At 34.4% G+C, this 18,306-nt stretch overlaps 1 protein-coding gene across 2 annotated transcripts; it reads right to left on the bottom strand.

Annotated features, from left to right (window-relative positions):
* Positions 1-4,907: 4,907 nt before the first annotated feature.
* On the bottom strand, positions 4,908-18,013 carry Ldh (Lactate dehydrogenase). 2 transcript variants are annotated; one of them, XM_071590363.1, is made up of 8 exons: positions 17,903-18,013; positions 14,907-15,047; positions 14,086-14,203; positions 12,700-12,873; positions 12,343-12,516; positions 7,583-7,700; positions 6,633-6,756; positions 4,908-6,354 (listed from the first exon to the last, which is right to left on the bottom strand). In XM_071590363.1, the coding sequence occupies exons 2-8, from the start codon at positions 15,027-15,029 to the stop codon at positions 6,190-6,192; spliced, it is 996 nt and encodes a 331-aa protein (XP_071446464.1). In that variant the 5' UTR covers positions 15,030-15,047; positions 17,903-18,013; the 3' UTR covers positions 4,908-6,189. The 2 variants fall into 2 exon arrangements, with proteins under 2 accessions (XP_071446464.1, XP_071446465.1); XM_071590364.1 differs by lacking the exon at positions 17,903-18,013 and adding an exon at positions 16,414-16,432.
* Positions 18,014-18,306: the final 293 nt, after the last annotated feature.

Here is an 18,306-nt window from a genome sequence, read left to right as displayed (position 1 = left end):
AGAAATGCATAATTATTATTTATGACAACGAATACCAAATTAACATCTGTCAGTTAGTTGATTTATGGATGTGAAGGAGAAGAGAGTAAAATGATTTGACTTCTTAGACAAGAAAATACGGACTAGCATTCATTTTCAGACGAAAGAACCTAATGAGGTAGATTGAATTATCATCCTGCTGCATCAATTTTCATTTTTATGGTTCATCATATGAACTTCACCGAAAAGAATTCCTTGGGAAAAAATGGGTCGTGTTATTGAAGCTTATCTACTGACATGGTAGTCCACTGATGTCTGTGAATCAATGAAGAAAGCAACACAATGATGGTTCATGTAATATTATTACACCCATATTGTCCTTATAATTCATTTATTTATTCATCTCAATTTGTGTTAATGTGAGAGGATGATGGGGAAAATAACATTAAGCCTTTCATCAATGCTGAAAACAAACATAACTGGTTTTATATTTTATCTAAGTGAGAGACAGTATTTTGAACACATCTTTTGATAGATGTTGAATAAACAAGTTTGGTGAGCATAAGAAGATTGTCTAAGTTTATTTTATTGACAAAAAGGCCCAAAAACTTTACTATGATATATCAATAAATGTTTATTGAATAAATCAGTAGAGAGTAAAATGAAGTTAAATATGAAATTGAGCTCAATGTAAGTATTTAAAAAAATAATGTCTGAATGAGAGTCAAAGAATAATAATAATAATCCTCCTTTATCTCAGGACCTAGTAGTTGGGGCCAGGAGTCTCCTGTTTTTTGATACACTGGAGCAATGATATGGAGTGGTGATAATATTATTAAAGTAATCAATGAAAAAATACAGGTGAATGATAGTGAAGATTTTATGAATAAGCAGAAGTTCAGCAAACAGCATATAACAAGAAATACAAGGCTGAAAATATATAAGACCCTGATGAGACCAATGATTTCTGAGGGTATGGAACTATGGCCATTAAAAGGGTTTTTTTTAGTATTTTGATCCTAGGATTGGTTTACTGCAGCACATATCTTTACCATTCTACTGTATTTGAATGCAAGACAAGACTGAATATTCTAGGGAGAATAATGTGGTAGTTTCCTGTTGCCTTCCACATCGCAGTACTACAGCCAATACATTTCATTTCACAGGCGAGAGTGTGTATACCGGTTGTGGATGCTGGGCCACCAGAATCTAATGGTGAAACTAATGCCTTTCACCATGGGTTTAGGGGTCTATTTTTCTCGTTGCCTCATTTTGAAATACCATTATTGTGGTTTTTCTGTTAATGTGTGGTTGTTTTGTTCCAAAAAACCATCAACAAATTTTTTCTAAGTCAGCCACAGGACTCAAACCAGCGACCTTTGGCTTCACAGGCAGACACGCTACCTCTGGTCTACCCCCACCCCCTATTAAAAGGGTGTCAGATGAAAAACCCCTTATAAATATACAAATGAGGCTAATGAAAAAACTTTCAAGTGAAAATATTGAATCAAAAATAAGATATAATATAAAGTTAGACCACTCAATTAGAGCTAGGATATAGCTAATTTGTGAATGCTGAGAGGATATAGGGGTTTCCTCATGTGGGGTGAATGATGGAAACAGGGTACATGGAAGAAAGTGGAGAGCAATGCCCAACCATGCTAGAGAATAGAACAGGCTTGGATAAGGTCAGTCTTTTAATATCACTGCTAATCTGTGGATAATGGGCATTAAAGGACAGAGAAGATTCACAGACAAGAGACTAATTGCTAAGTATGCCAAGGCTCACCAAGGGCTAGAGTACTATTATGAGAGATTTACATAGCTGCAGCATTGTTATTTCGCTATCATTTTTCACTGCAGTGCTCTTCTGTTATTATTAGTCTTGTCTTTATGGTATGCCTGCTTCCAATTGCTGGCATATAACTTGAAGGGGAAGTTCGACCCAGATTCTTGCTGGTACAAATTCAATACAAGTACGCATGCAAGCCATTATTTGATGAGTATTGTACTGAAAATTGTCTTGCTTGACACAATTTCAAACAGACTTTCAGGATGATAACTGTGTGTATGGTTATGGTGTATTTTAATTAATTGCAGACAAACAAATTAGCTTTTGGCTAAATCGCACACACTGGAAGTGACATTTTGACACTGTTGTTTGTCACTGGTGCTGCAACATAATAAATTGAAATAGAGTCAGTGACCACTCAATTTCTTATGTTTCGGCATCAGTGACACACAATAAAGTATAATCATTAACACAGTTATCTCAGTCGAGGTGAATGATTTTCACTCTTTGAAATGTCTGTATTTAAAGCTGTTGTTGAGTTTACTACACAATCTCTAGACCTTTTCTCCACATTGCTTCAGCAAATATTTCATTTTATTCAAGGTATTCTACCAAATCCAACTAGTTTTTGGATGGTCCCTAATGAATAATTACTTCTAATTGCCATTAGGGCTTCATCTTTTATGCCCAACATTATTTCTTCCTTAATTGCACCATTACCTCTGCTGTCTCTTTTCTTTCCACTATTCTCGCTCACTCAATATTCTCCCTTATATGAAGACCTTCATCATTCTTCTCCCTTTGAATATTTCCTCCACCCCACTTCCGCCTTTTTAAGAATTCCACCAGCAACTTCCTATCTTTTTGCCCATCTTATTTAAAACCTCAGCACTTGTCTTCCTCCCTATCCAACTTATTTCCTCCATTCTTTGTCACACCAAGATCTCAAAAGTCTCTGATCAATGCTCATCCTCTTGCCTCAAAGACAAAGCCTCAAATCCATTAAGTACTGCACGACATAATAAAAAACTTAATATTTTGTTCACATCTTTACTTAGTGTAACCCTCATCAACCTTCTGGTAGAAGACCTTTTTGTTCATAAGATTCTTCAAGCATCCCCCACAACTACAAAGGGTCTATTTTTTCTCTAAAATACTGGACAAAAACAAGAACTGCTGCCTCCACCATCTCTACTTAATCCACTACTCCTTTAATGTTTCACTTAGTTCAATTACATCTAGAGAATCTCATTACTTTGGTTTATTTGTTGTTAATCTTTATCCCACACATCTTACATTGTCCATGTAAAGCACTGGATAATAACTGCAATCCCCTGGCTGTCTGACTCACTCCTCCTTGATCATCTGAAAATATTACTCAATTAACTTGCCACCTTTTTTTATACCCAGCTGCCATTATATTTCCTCCACATATGCTTTAGAGCACTGGTGCTAAAAGGACATCTTGTCTCATATTCTCTACCTATCACCAACTATCTCAATCCTCCTATTGCTAACCATACTGGTGCAGTCTGATTCAAGAACAAGTTTCAAATTAGTCATCTACTTATACAGCCGACTTCCACATTTCCGCTAACTTTGCCCACTCCATATATATGATCACGTCATATCTAAATTTACAAGGCACACAAACCTTCCAGATTTGATCCAATATTCCTTTCAACTAATGTTCTCATCAGAACAATGGCATCACGTATTCCTCTAACCTTTCTAAATGTAAATTAATATTTACCTAGCAGTTTGCACTAAGTTTATATCAATATAATATCAATTAAACTTGAGATAAGTCAAATGTACAAGTGTATGTTAGCGGTGCTACATCCAATCAGAAGAGATGTGATGCATAGAATACATGTGGATGTATTACAAATAGTTAAGTGCACAGAACTTTTTCAAAATGTCGAAAGATGCTTCCATGCTCATACTATGCTACTTCAGTTAGTCAATCTATCTGGAACCTTCATTGATTTAAGAAGTAGTACATAGTGTCTTATCTAAATGATAAGTGTATAAAAATTAAAATATCTTATCAACAAAACATAAAGCACTGAACAATACTGGTGACAGAATGTAATAAAAGCTAGGAGTGAAACCAGAGTAACAAAATACTTATTGAAAACTATAAATCATTGGATTGGAAGTCATCACAGAAAAGAGAAGTGTTACCAAATGCTGCAAATGCAAGAATATATCAAACTTAAAAAATGCTTAAAACCCAAGGACAGAGTTAAATTGGCATGTATCTACTGATAAATAGATGCACACTCAAATAAAAGGTGGCATTAGCATTAATTTGTTACAAATATAATACAAGGAAATAAGAAGGAAAATTCCCAAAAGGAAAACAAACATTAATTAAAGAAGAATATAAGATGGAAGCACAAATAGGGCATGGCGGTGAGTTGGTATGACATGGGCATACAAAAACTGACACAGCGTTTACAAAAATACATTGACCGAAATGGTGACTATGTAGAAAAACAGATAATTGAGCAATATTTAAAATAATGTATATATCATAGAAAATAAATGGTATTTTTCTATTTCTAAAAAATTGGAGACTTACTTTCAGGATTACCCTCATAGAAAAGTAGTTAAAGACTCATTTCAATTGTAAAGAAAATGTTTCAATATGTTTCTACTAATTTACTGTACAGAAAAAAACATTCCTTACTTTCCAAAATACCTCGTATTAAATAAATGAGCATACTCCACTAATATTATCAAAAGGAACTTTTTATTTCGGGATAAAATGCTATTTATTCATTCATTAATCAAATTTTACTCAATGTCTTCCACTTTTCAAGTTTTCATTATTCCTTGTACACAGCCTACCCTTAGGTTAGTTAATCAATTAACTGCAGAATTTTTAATGAAATATAGAAAAAATGCCAAGATTTCGTTCACCTCAAGCACCTTTTCCCAAATCACAGTTTGATCACTGCATTCTCACTTGGTACATTTAGCTTGCACATTTTTCTTTCATAAACCTTATTATGAGGTCAAAGAGAGTAGGACATGGAAGAGGTGAGAGTAAAATTTTAGTAAGAAAATAAGACCAGGTTTGGAAAGGATGTCCCTATTTCATTATTTAGTTTCATTTAAAAATATAGAATTCAGAAAAATGCCATAGATTTTATTCATTTAGCCAAGAAAATCACTGAAATGATGATTTATTAATCATCATCTTAAAAGGCAATGAAGTACAGCCATCAAAAAAGCAGCATTTTTAATAAATTACCAACATTATTATTATATTGAAATTCAACATTGTATAATTTCTAATAAATAATCTGCCATATCTTATATATTATAAATAGTCATTATATTTAACAAAAAAATACTTTCACAGGTATACTGATGCGAGAGATTTCAAAAATACATCACAATGGATGGATCACCTGATATTTGAACCTTACTTCTTCAACCACGTAATACTCATTCCAATTGAAAAATTTTCAAATTACATAGTTTGGTGCAGACAATAGTGCATTAATAATAACTGACTCGGTGCAAGGGAATACATTTGGTGTAAACAAAAATACTACTTTAATCCACAATAGTAATGGAGACTAGAGGTGCTTAATACCATGATATACATTCGAAAAGGTAATGAAAGATATCTCTTATCAACAAAATTTTAGACTGCAAAAATTTTGATGTATATAAATGGCAGTGTACCAACATAATGACATGTTTGAATTAAACTCTATTAATCCAAAACTTGCAAAGGTAAAACACACATTAGAATGTCAGAATGGAAGACAGACCTCAAAAAGTAAATTTAAAAAATACAATAATTTTTTGTGATAAAAAGACGGAAATAATTTAAAGGTGAACAACTTATTAACTGGCAACATTTGAACAATCTTTGAGATTGCATAACCTCAACTAACATCAAATATTTACACATAAGCTTTAACATATAATATTTTCTAACAGATCAAGCAACATGATGCTTTTAGCGAAGGTCCATATCACCGGTTAAAATAAACTTTAAATTGTAACAAAATCTACTCCTACTTAAAATCAATAAATAGCCTGACTGAAAAATAAAGTATGACCTGTAATATGGACCTCTTTTAGAAAAATGTTTGAAAAATAATATTCCTTAGAATTCAATGTAATTCTTTGATTTGTTTTGCTTGACATGAATATTATTTTTCACAGTACTTACATATATCTAAGTTGTGAAAAGAGGGAAATGAACAGGGTATGCAGCAGTATTCGATAAAAGAGAGCGATAAAAATTATTACAAATAAAATATGGCACAAATAAATTGGAAGAGATCGAAAGAATATATAGATTGGATTCATTTATAAGTAACCGCTGAGAAATGAGTGACTCTGAATTTACTTTTGAAATATTTTAAAAAACTTGAGGATTTACGAAAAGCTTAAAACTTCAGTTTCGACTGCACATCGTGCAAAGTTTCAGCTGACTTCAGTAATTGGGCAGTTTCTTCTGAGGTAAAATTCATGTTTACAACATGGGAGACTCCATTAGATCCCAACACACTCGGGACTGAGATAAATATGTCATTTTCAATCCCATGGTAACCCTAAAAGAATGAAAAAACAAGCTCAATTATCACCAAATATCATTAAATAAAGTTCAATTAACATCATAAAAATAATTATGAGTGGAGCCCTCGATGAATCATAGTAATTATTTAACACATGCGTTATTGATCAATATACTATATGATATAAAGGATGATTAAGCTGTGGATAAAAAAATTGATAACAATGTCTTCACTATATTGTGTTAAGTTATTTAATAATATAGTAACACTAATTTACGAGGGTTACCTTTCAAACACAAAATGAAAAGACAAACCTTGACATGAGTTGAGACAGCAAAAACACCTGTGCTGTTACGGATAATGGCTTGGGCTAGAGTGGCCACACTCAAACCAATAGCCCAAGAGGTATAACCTTTCAGCTTTATTACTTCATATGCACTAAAAATGAGAAAATTTACATAAGTCAACTGCCAGAAATAAATATTTCTTAAATTTGATTGAAAAATATTACACAGAAACATATACCTGGTAACATTTGCCAGGAAAGAATGTTAACAGTGTTTATAATGTATCGCTAGAAACAGTGAGGATATCATTGCTGGAAAGTTGATCTCACCACTTTTAATACCTTATTAAATGCATACAATTGTTTAAAAAAATATGCATAGCCTAATCTCATAGTTGATTGTTTCAGACAGTTAATTAACAAAACCCCTCCAAGGTTGACATGATATATTAAAGGCTCAACCATTATTAATCTTCATTATATTTTGCCATTATCAGATCTATCATCCATAATCAGGGCAATATTAACCTCAAGTAAAGTTTTGCAAAAACTATTTGTATTTTTCAGTGTGTAAATTACACATTGAAATTATAAGGAAATTTCAAAATGAAATAAATAAAACTGAAATAAGAAAGCAGACATCCCCACTCTCCTATTTTCTTCCTACCAACAACAAATGGGTAAGATTTCTCCAAAGTAAATTTTGCAGTTAAGTCCAGGCAGCAAGTTAAAACTGTGAAGTTATCAAAGCACTAGATGGAAGTGAAGGTGAGATTGTGTAAGAGGCCCTAGTGTAAATAACTGCAGAAATGATTTAGCAGCAATGATGAATTTCTGGAATTCTATCATGATAAACATTGATACATGTGTACCTGCTAATTTATTAATGTAACAAATGAAATGCAAATGCTCAGAAGAATATCATACTACCACAAACTCTCAAATACTTTATTTTCTTAAAAATGAAGAATGGATTACCTCTGAACAACTTGATGGTGAAGTTTCTTCCAGCTCTCTGGGTCATCATCTTTGCCTGCTTTGGGATTCACTTCCCTCAGACGGACACCAGCAACATTTACACCAGACCAGATGGGTACTAATTTTGGAGGCAAAAGTTTCAATATATAACAAAATACTTTCAACTCATCTAAGAATAAAATAACAGTATTTTTCAAGAGCCATTTTGATTAATATTTAATTAGCTTTAAATCAGATTTCATTAAATAATGCTTAGCATAGGCCAATGGATTATGTTCGGTCAAATAAGAAAAAAATAGGTACCAATACAAAACATATTAACTTCCTTTGCTAATACTATGGTGGACTACATAAGCACTAAATTTTCTTGGAAAGACTAGACGAACATTCTTCAAACAGTGCTTGCTGTACACATAATTTCTAAAAGCAATATTTTGCTGTCATTCCAAAATATAATCACCAACATTTCACTATATTAAAAACAAAAAATAAAATGCAAGAGACCCTAAACTATCCTTAAACTTACGATCTTATTATAAATGTTTATCCAGATGGAATGTTAACTGAACTATAGCTCATATAGCTATCCTTGAGCGGATTGGAACGGTGCATTGGCTAACGGCTTCCCAACCGTGAGGGACCGGATTCAAATCCTGGAGGCGGCAGATTTTTCTCGGTAGTATCCTGTTCCCTACTTGAGGTGCTTCATGGAGAACACTTTGACTGAGTATGGCACCTGCCGGATGGGACGTTAAATTGCAGACCCCTTTCAACAAGAGTAGACTAATGTCTAAGCCAGGTTTCTCACCACGCTTCCTTTCCCATCCATCCCAAATGACCTTAGCTGTCAGTTGCCTCCCCTAGAACTACTACTAGCTATCCTTGATCTCGGGAAGATCACTGGCTTTTAACTTTGCACTACTAATTTTTAAATTGAGCAAATTTAAATTTTTTCATGACATACTTCTATTCTCTGTGTGAAACAAACAGACATGTATATTTCTACATTGTGTATTTAACTTGTCTGGGCATAATAATTAATGATTTCCCCCAGGAAAGGCATGCAATATGCATATGTTTTTTTTAAAACAAGTCTTTCAAAAAATCTTCTTTTGCTTAGTCCCAGAGATGCCAGATTTATATTGTAATACTAATGTTGATGAGCTCTGAAAACTGAGCAGTAGCCCCCTCCTGATAGAATCTCATTAAGTGCAACTGTAAAATACCTGTGACCAGTTTTGGCGATAAACTTCTGCTATTTGTCCTAATATCATTAATAATTGTATACTATTGACCCTGTTTTGCACCATGCACAGGATGAATGGACTCCATCAACAACAACACGATCTTGTTGAGAAAACAAAAACAGAGTAATGGAAAGGGGATATTGGAGAATTAGAGTTTTATACAATGCTAATTTATTTACGTGCTTACTTTCAATATGCATATATTATTTGGTCTGAGGGGCTCAAGGACTTCAGATCCATCCAAATTCAAATCCATTTTCTTAATAATGGCCCATGTATATGAAAAGTTAAGCAAGAATGCAAAAAAACATAAAACAATTATTTTAACATACATATATGTATCTCATTTAAGACACTACTTAACCAACAATGTCACAGAAAACAAACAAAACAACCAAAAGGGTCACAACTAACAAACCAGAAGTTTTTTAAACTTCAAAGGCAAAATAATTTTTCTTCAAAATTCATATCAAAGTCAATTGAATCTTTTAAAATCGAAGTTCCAATCTAAAGACATTGTGATACACTAGCACAAACACTTGTCAGAAACTAAACACTTTAAAAATATTGGCATATGAGAAAGGAACTGACACCCCCCCCCCCCTGAAGCATAAATTTACATACTGTTAGGCTTACTAGTAGTAGTAGTTTTGAGGGGAGGCGACCGACAGCTGAGGTCATTTGCGCCATAGGGGATGGATAGGAAAGGATAAAGGGTGGGGAGAAACCCGGCGTCGGCATTAGCCTACTCTTAACGAAAGGCGCCAAGGGGTCCGCAGCTTAACGTCCCATCCGACGGACGGCGTACTCACTCAAAGTGCCCTCCACAAAGCACCTCAAGTAGGGATCGAGATACCTCTGAAAAATATTCAACACCGCCGGGATTTGAACCCGGGCCCTCTGGGTGGGAAGCTAGTACGCTAGCCCCCGCACCATCTCGATCCCCGTTAGGCTTACTACTAGATGAGCTCTACCCTTACCTATCAAACCAACCTTTGCATTTATAACTGTGGGGTGGTTTGCATGAATATTTGCTGCATAAAAATGTAATATACTGAATATAAGCTAATTAGTAATATTACACACTTTTATTGCAATACCTTAACCAGTTACAATGTAAAATCATATTACTGTCAGGAGGTTTGGCCAAGGTTCCTAACCTCTTGAAAATTAATTGATTGAACATTTCAACAGGTCAAGGTATTGCAATAGAAGTGTTTATGAATACTGTAAGGTGGACTAATTTCAGCATAGGAAATAAGCTTATAGTATGAAGAGCAGCTCATTTATTTGGGCAGTAATGTAAGAGAAAAAAATTATCGTAGAATTATTATGAGAAAAATAGTTTTGACAAATAGCATTCACAATAAGAATGGTATTAACTACAGGCAAACTAATTTAAGACAAAGATTAGTAATGTTTTCACATGGAGCACAACGCCAAATGGATTTGAAACAAGGGTATTTCCGGCAGGAGGATGAGAATTGATTGGAAGCTTGTGAAGTGTGGGTATGGGGATGAACAAAAAATAAGCTTGACAGAGAAGAAGTCAAATGACAAAGTTTTAACATATACATGGTGGGGGAGAGGAGTTTGATAGACTATTTTGATTGTACGCTCCTATTGATTCGTGAGGATTGATTCTCATCTCTTACTGCATTTCTATAATATGTTTTTTATTTAACCCTGTTCACAAACTACAAGCAGGCATTTACTTGTACAGGGTGAAGCAACATAATTGGGGTGCTTTATACATTTAAAAAAATAATAAATCCTTTTTTGAAGGGGTTTTGCCTCATAAAAAAGGAAGTGATGTTGCCGCATCCTGCATTAGAAACAATCTAAAACCTTTCCATGTGGTATAATATGAGACTATTGGGGAGATCAACTACAGAGAACTATGGCTAGAACAAATCTAATCATTCAAGAATTAGCAAACAGCTTCAGGCTTAACTATGAGGAACTTTTCCACTAAGAGATTCCTAAGACAAAACAGTGTGATACTCCATTCTCAATTTATTTTCACACGACTATGGTTTAGCTGTCATTCAGTATCATTATTAAAAAAAACACAATTGACTGTAAGAATCAATATGTACACGTATAGTGTTTAGAACAGAATGTACTTTTCACTGGATGATGCTATACAGTAGTGAAATGATGGCATCAAAAAATAAATTGTGAGTTTGAAGAACAGCGAATGAATTGTGAATAAATGCCTCTTCTAACCCTCCAAAACTCACTTATCATTCACTTCTTATGCAGTGCTTGAATATCAATCATATACATACTACATTTACTCATTTTGGGATGGGGCTATTGCCTTACCAATAGGTTCCCCTCGCAAATCCTCCACCATCACATCAGTCAAGATCTGGTTATCTGCGGGCACAAATGCAGCAAAAAACTTCTAATTCACACATGCATATTAACAATCAATTAAACAATAGCAGGCAAGGAAGCCAGGAGATCACCAAAACTAACTGGTGAAGATACAAAAAAGCACAAAAAATCAGGGGGAATAAACCATGCACCTTCGATTTGTTAAGAGATGAATCATGATTGCCACAACTGCCATTAAATAAGTTTCTCTATGTTCACAAAGCTACACAAATATTTTACTTATCTGTAATTACAATTGAATAAAATATGATATGATTAATCATGAAGTCAACACCTTTGGATCTGCCATCTAATGAAAATTAAACTGGATTTTAAAGAAAGAATAATTTTGTACTTAAAAAAGCAAATTACTAACAAGTGTGGAACTAAAAAAACTAAAGCTAATTTTGAAAATGTATTCTAACTGAAATCGTGCTAAACTTAACACAAAAACAGGAAAACATTTAGTGGTGTGGCGTATAATTAATACTACTGAAGGGTGAAATGCAAACCTTATTAAACATGAGTGCCAAAGAAAAAGCAAGGGATTTAGCAACAGTAAAATAGCAGTAAAAAAAGCACAAACAGCAATTAAAGACCAGAAAGAACAATTAAATAATAGAGTCTTCTGTGTTCAGAGTTATGAATTCAGTATCCTAATCAGTAAAAACAATAACATAAAACTTGTTCAACTACTATTTACACATACACCAAAGAATTAAACCTTCACAAATTACATTACAGAATTATATAAATAATATGCCAACTAGTACAGCAATATTTTCTAATAAGATAGGTGTCTTGCCATCCCAACATGGGAAGGATCCTAAGCAATGGTCGACCACTCCCAAGTTAAAATGTCATCTAAAAAACAGCCATACACTTTTTTTACAGTCGCTTTGACATTCATTATTATTACAGCATATGGCCTCACTCTCACCTTTTTTATTATGGCAAGCTTGACTTACTGTGTTGAAAATGAATTTAGCATTTGGGCTATGACAGTACGTACCAGGATTTCACCTTCTGTGCCATGCCTTATCATCGTATCTACAATACAAGTATCATGCAACATTAGGGTATACAGCATATACCCTAGCCATGTGACATACACACTGGCGTCTTACTTACCACTGGTGTCTCCATGCTCTCCTATGATCCAGCCATGACAACTTGAAGGGGCAACACCAAAACGCTCTGACAAGAGAAAGCGAAATCTAGAAGAGTCCAAATTGGTCCCCGAACCAATAACCCTGTTCTTAGGGAGACCACTCAGCTTCCAAGCAACATATGTTAATACATCGACTGAAAATTGGATAAATAATCATTTATTTAATCATTATATTAACAATGAATGAATAGTGCGACAATAGAACACCTCTGAGAAAACTGTTTGACATTGTCTAACATTATTCGTTTTGTTGGCTAAAGTTAAATAATTATTATATGAAATGGTGCTCTGGAATGGTAGTCGTTATGTATGCTTACCTGGGTTACTCACTATCAGAAGAATTGTATCTGGACTGTGCTTCACAAGGTTTGGGATAATTCCTTTGAAAATATCAGTATTCCTCTGAACCAGGTTAAGACGTGATTCTCCCTCCTTTTGACGAGCACCGGCTGTCACGATGCATATACGCGATCCAGCTGACACACTGTAATCTACGCAGAGAAACTCATTTAACACTGGTTTCTTCAATTACATCTACGCATCTCAAATAAAAATAAAAAAATCTGTTGACGTATGATAGTGACGAGATTTGGTTGGCTCCTTTAAAATTTGAATAAACTAAAACTTTTCACTTGCTTTTGACAAAGTCTCATTACGGGATGGTTATCCTACTTGAATTAACAAAAACTCCCTTAAGGCAATCAATGTGAAACAACAAAGATTGGCATTCATTGGCCGAAAATTTTAAAATAATGTTGAATGACAAAAGCCGGTTATCATTAAAACACCATGCAAACAACCATAAATAGTTAATTATTACGCGTGCGAAGAACAATTGTCTAGGGCGACTGACTACACCCACTTCGAGAGCCGGTTCTCGGGGATCGATAAACAACAAGCGCGGAAAATAAACAACTTCATTGGAGTTTTCAAGTTATCACTCTGGCGACAGGGAATAGTACTTAACACCAGTATTTGATTATAACCTATCACGAGAAATCAAGGTCGTAGATGTCCACGAAATCGAAATATAGCATCAAAATGAATGAACAATACCATAGAAAACAAGACGAATACTATTTCATATATTACGCTTACAATAGACGCACACGCAATACAAAACCATGCGACATACATTCTTCACATACTTATCACGATTTTGATACTTTTCTGGTATCTGGCTGTAACAATTGAACTAATATTACTGCATTCAAGTATCACGACGCTATATTCCGTACAAGACCGCAAATAACATCAAATAAATCTAACATCACACTCATGGGTGAGCAGCAGTTGTGCGAATATCATTGCAATGACTATCATACACTGAGGCAAGTCAAAAAATTGCAATAGTATCAATTAAAATCTAAACAATGACTAGGTCATAACATACACGGCGTAATGGAATATTTCCGCTGGGCATCATGGCATTGCGAAGAAATAAATACATATGTAAACGGTGTCCGAAGATTTCCTTCTTAAATAAATTTGCATCGGATTTTAATGATAGCTAATGGGAGTCGTAAAATTAAACTAAAAAGTTTTGTTCCGAAGAAATTTCCAAAAAATAGGAGCCAACTACTAACAGTCCTAAGTACAGAAAATAAACCAATGAATACAGAGTTGCACAAAAAGGAGACTGAATTAACACCCGGTAACTGTGACGCAATAATAACGCAAAATTGAACAAGTAGGGGACTCACCCGTGCCTGCTGTGACCTTGATGTTTTTCAAGAAGGTTAGACCATGCTGAAGATCCATCATTTCACCTTTAAGCTTGTCAGCCATCACATCTACCAATGCAATTTCACTTGCAATATTCTGATGAAACAAAAATTTTTACATATAGACAAGTCCAGTGAATGATGATCACCCTCAAATATAAAGGTACTATCTATCAACCACCTATTAATGTCATTATTCATAATAAACCTACAATTATTTTTTGGCTATAACAGGCAAAATTTACATTAAAATGAATAGGAAAATAGATATTTCTTTAATAGATGCAGAGAAAATGTATATTCCAGCTATTAAATGATGAAATGCAAACACATACTAAATAAAATGATAAGCCGATGTCACAATTTCATCCGATGGATGACAGATGTTTCGTTTCATTATACTAGAGTTTTCTTTGAACCAAATATTTTATATGAATGGTGAATAAAGCTGATAAGGTCTATGGATGAAGGCGAACTGTTCCCATTCTGCATAAGAACCCTTTTTAAACAATTGTCACCAACTATATGTTTACTGAAATAATCGCCATAGTCATACAAGGTGGGCATTCAAGACACTCGCCTGTTAAGGAGTGGCATTAAGACTGCACACACAAACTATAGTGCATCAAAATGTCACTTAACAGAACATGGTAATTGGATATTATGAGATTATGCAATTGATTGCTGGATATTAGGAAGTTCTACTGAACTTTATGACCTCAGGAGTTCTACAAGATAGTCCACCTTTTTAAATTGGTGAAAATCGTAAACATGAAACTGCCAGCTTAAATGAAACTAACCTGAGTAAGAATGCTGAAAGCACATGCCATTCCAACCTGCCCTACACCCACTACAGTGACCTTGCTACCTGACTGAGGTGCAGGCTCTGCCACCTGTGTCAGTAACTTTGTTTCTGAAGTCATGTTTGTTTTCTTGTAAACCTGTAAATTGAACATGATAAATAATTAAGGCAATATAATTATTCACTAATGCTGGGATAAATTAACCAGTAGTCAACAGATAGGAATGTAAACTCAAAGTAAACAGCAACTTAGCCTGCAAAAACATGAAAACAATAAAAAATGAGGGCAACATTTGAAACGGGCAAATCTGACATTTAAGAAGTCTAACAATTACCATCTTCCTGCTCATCTAACTAAATAGGGATGCAAATATATAAGCTCTAATTAAATGTGTCTACAGTTCTGTGTTATTGGATATTATGAGTGAAGGTAATTTAACAGTTTGGCCTGGCTGATCTGATACATCAACAGTGATTAAATGCTTGGATTTTCTAAAACTATAATTACTTTAAAATGAAAGAGATACTACTGTCATTTCAAAACCTAGTGAAAATGTCACTTTCAGGAAAACATATGAGATCACTAGCACTAAAATTATCATATAAAGGCCGTGATGGCATTACATTAGGCATAATAAATTCAAAGACGACCAAAATGATGGCCTGAGGCAGAACCAATTATAATTGATTACGGGAGGCTGGTTCCTCAAGGGAAATGAAACAAAAAAACATGACATTTTCTTCGTTAACATACTCTGGCCATTGACTTCAATTTGACCACCAATGAATGGAAAAGGTCTCAAGTACCCAATTACAAACATATTTTACTTTCACATTCCTCTTACAACACATCATACGCCTATTTCTTGCAGGGAATCATTAAAAAAAAATTGGCTGGTTAGCCAATTTTTAACCAATTGGCTTGTTAACCAGCTGCCACAAGGTCATGTCAAAGTCATTCCATAGACCTCACCTTTACCAATAATTCCAGTAATTTACATTAAAGTCTTTAGAACTTGACGAGAGATATACATAGGCAAGAATACAGGTCATTCATGAAGGCAGCAGTAGAGAAGAGAGGAAGACTCAGTGAATGTGATGCATGAGAAGTGAGTTGAAAACAGAATTTTAAGCTAGATGAGACCATTATGGAAGTCCTTCGAGGGATTCATGAAAGGATATCCATGGGGAACACTGTTTAAGGCAAGGGTGAACTAAATGGACATTCTACAGTTAATTAAAGATCACTTTGAAATGAGTTAGAAAAAGGAAGATGAAGTGAGGGCCAGTAAAGAAATATCAGATCAAAGGGGAAGAGCTAGAGAGGCCACTTTAAATCAAAGTTAGAATTCATTTTCAATTATGTTGGCTCAAATCAAAAACTGAGGCAGAGAAACTCCACATTACACATAGGCAGGCAATTTAATTCAGATATTAAAATCAACTATTTATGTCATTCCTTGAAAGCATGCATGGCCAAAATTGAAATATTAAAGCTCAGTTACTTGGATGAAGAGTTCTACATCTGGTGAAGTATTGTTATTACAATTGGCCTTCCTCGAACATTTTTAGTTTGATTTATGCCATATTTGGAAATAATTCCATTTCTCTTTTCAAATTCTGGGGCAATACCATTGTATCTTTTTTTTGATGCACAAAATATCAATTGGTGGCTGAAGATGTAGGAAATCAGTTTGTTTCGTAAGGTAAGAAAATCATGAGTTGGTAATTCCAAGCAAAGTGATCTAAAACATTACATGCAAATGAAGTGAGTATCTAATAGTGTTTCAGAAGAGATGTGTTCGCGTAAACCTAGGTGATCAGAATTGGCTAGAGCAAAGGACTAAATCCCAGCGTTGGTTTAAAGGATTGCTAGGCAATGTGTAGATGTGGATGAATCACAACACAAAAGCACTTCTGTGCCGGCTTAAAAAAAACTAACAGTACGTCAGTACCACAAAAACCCACAATTAATAGTTTTAAAAATGACAACGAATAACAAGTTACCCAGATTTAGTTTGCCAAATATGCTAGGCAGTATATTGTAGAGAGTGAGAGGGCAAATGTGACTATGTTGAGATGCCTCACGATAAGTACACATAATACCAGTTGAACCTCCGATGAAGTAATGATACCAAATGACATCCACTGAAGCCATAACCACGAATAAACTTGCTTAAATGGGACGGCATGCAATAAAAACCGCGTACTTCACTACGACAACCTTGAAATGACCCCTATAGATTACAGATGACACTTTATTGGGTAGAACTGGAAGGGAAATTTTGAAAAGAATACCTCCATAAATCACGGCAATAATATGTTATAACGAGCCGGTTTCATAATCAAGCGTATCTCCCCATCCACTATTTATTCACCTAAGTACTTTATTTAATTAATTCTACAAAAATGGCTCGAAAAGGTGTAAAGAAACCGCAACGCGGGAATGACTTCTACAGTAGAAAGTAAAAACCTTACGAAATACTAATTTCATAATACTAGACGTAATTCATCAGGATTTTCAAGATAAAATTCTTGTCGCACAATAACAGATCACAATATTTCTGGTAAGGCACGGTAATATTGTTCCGCGGTGAATAAATACAACAATTTTAAATCGATAATATGGTCAAAAGTTCAGTTTCATTGAAAAAGTCACGGAAATTGAACCTCAGTTCGCCGGTAATAGTTGAAGTTTATTTGAAGGTCAATGACATTGTCAAGAAATGGTGGCGGTAGATACAATGTTTGTTATGAATCTATCATTGACGACAATGTCATTTTACTCGCATGCGAAACATGGTTTGGATTGCGATACTAAAAAACGATTATATCCGTCATCGAGGATAAGTTTCGTTAAAAACCGAGGGACAGAGAAGCTTAAAAACACTAATTTCGGTCAATAGATAAAAATCGCAATATTTCGAAAATGGACAGAAAATTCACTAATGAATGCAGAGGGTTTGTTACAGATTATATTCATCACGCACTTACCCTGAAAAACTGGTAATAAAGTTGATAATTCTTTGAAATCGCCACACGCCCGTCCTAGACCAGCTGAGAGACTGCAATTCGAAAGCGCTCTGCCCTACTGATATAGTTAAAGGTGACCTCCACCAGGCGGCACTACTCTCTAGTCAATTGAGGAAATTTGAATTTCATATTTTCCTGTAAGTAATTACAGTAACGAAACTATGCATGCTCGATATGAAAAAAATGTAAACCTTAAGGAAACAAAGTGAAAATGAAAACAAATGTGAAATAAAATTGTCATGCATAAAGTAATTACTGAGAAAATTACATCAACTTATATGATCGACGATTATTCCAACCACTATATTTAGAAAATTCGTCGAACAGCAACACATGCTGCCCACGACATTTTATATGTAGTTTTC

This window comes from Hetaerina americana, unplaced genomic scaffold (assembly GCF_022747635.1).
Source record: "Hetaerina americana unplaced genomic scaffold, ioHetAmer1.1.p SCAF_4, whole genome shotgun sequence".
Taxonomy (NCBI): Eukaryota; Metazoa; Arthropoda; class Insecta; order Odonata; family Calopterygidae; genus Hetaerina; species Hetaerina americana.
This window is presented reverse-complemented; position numbering and strand designations above follow the sequence as displayed.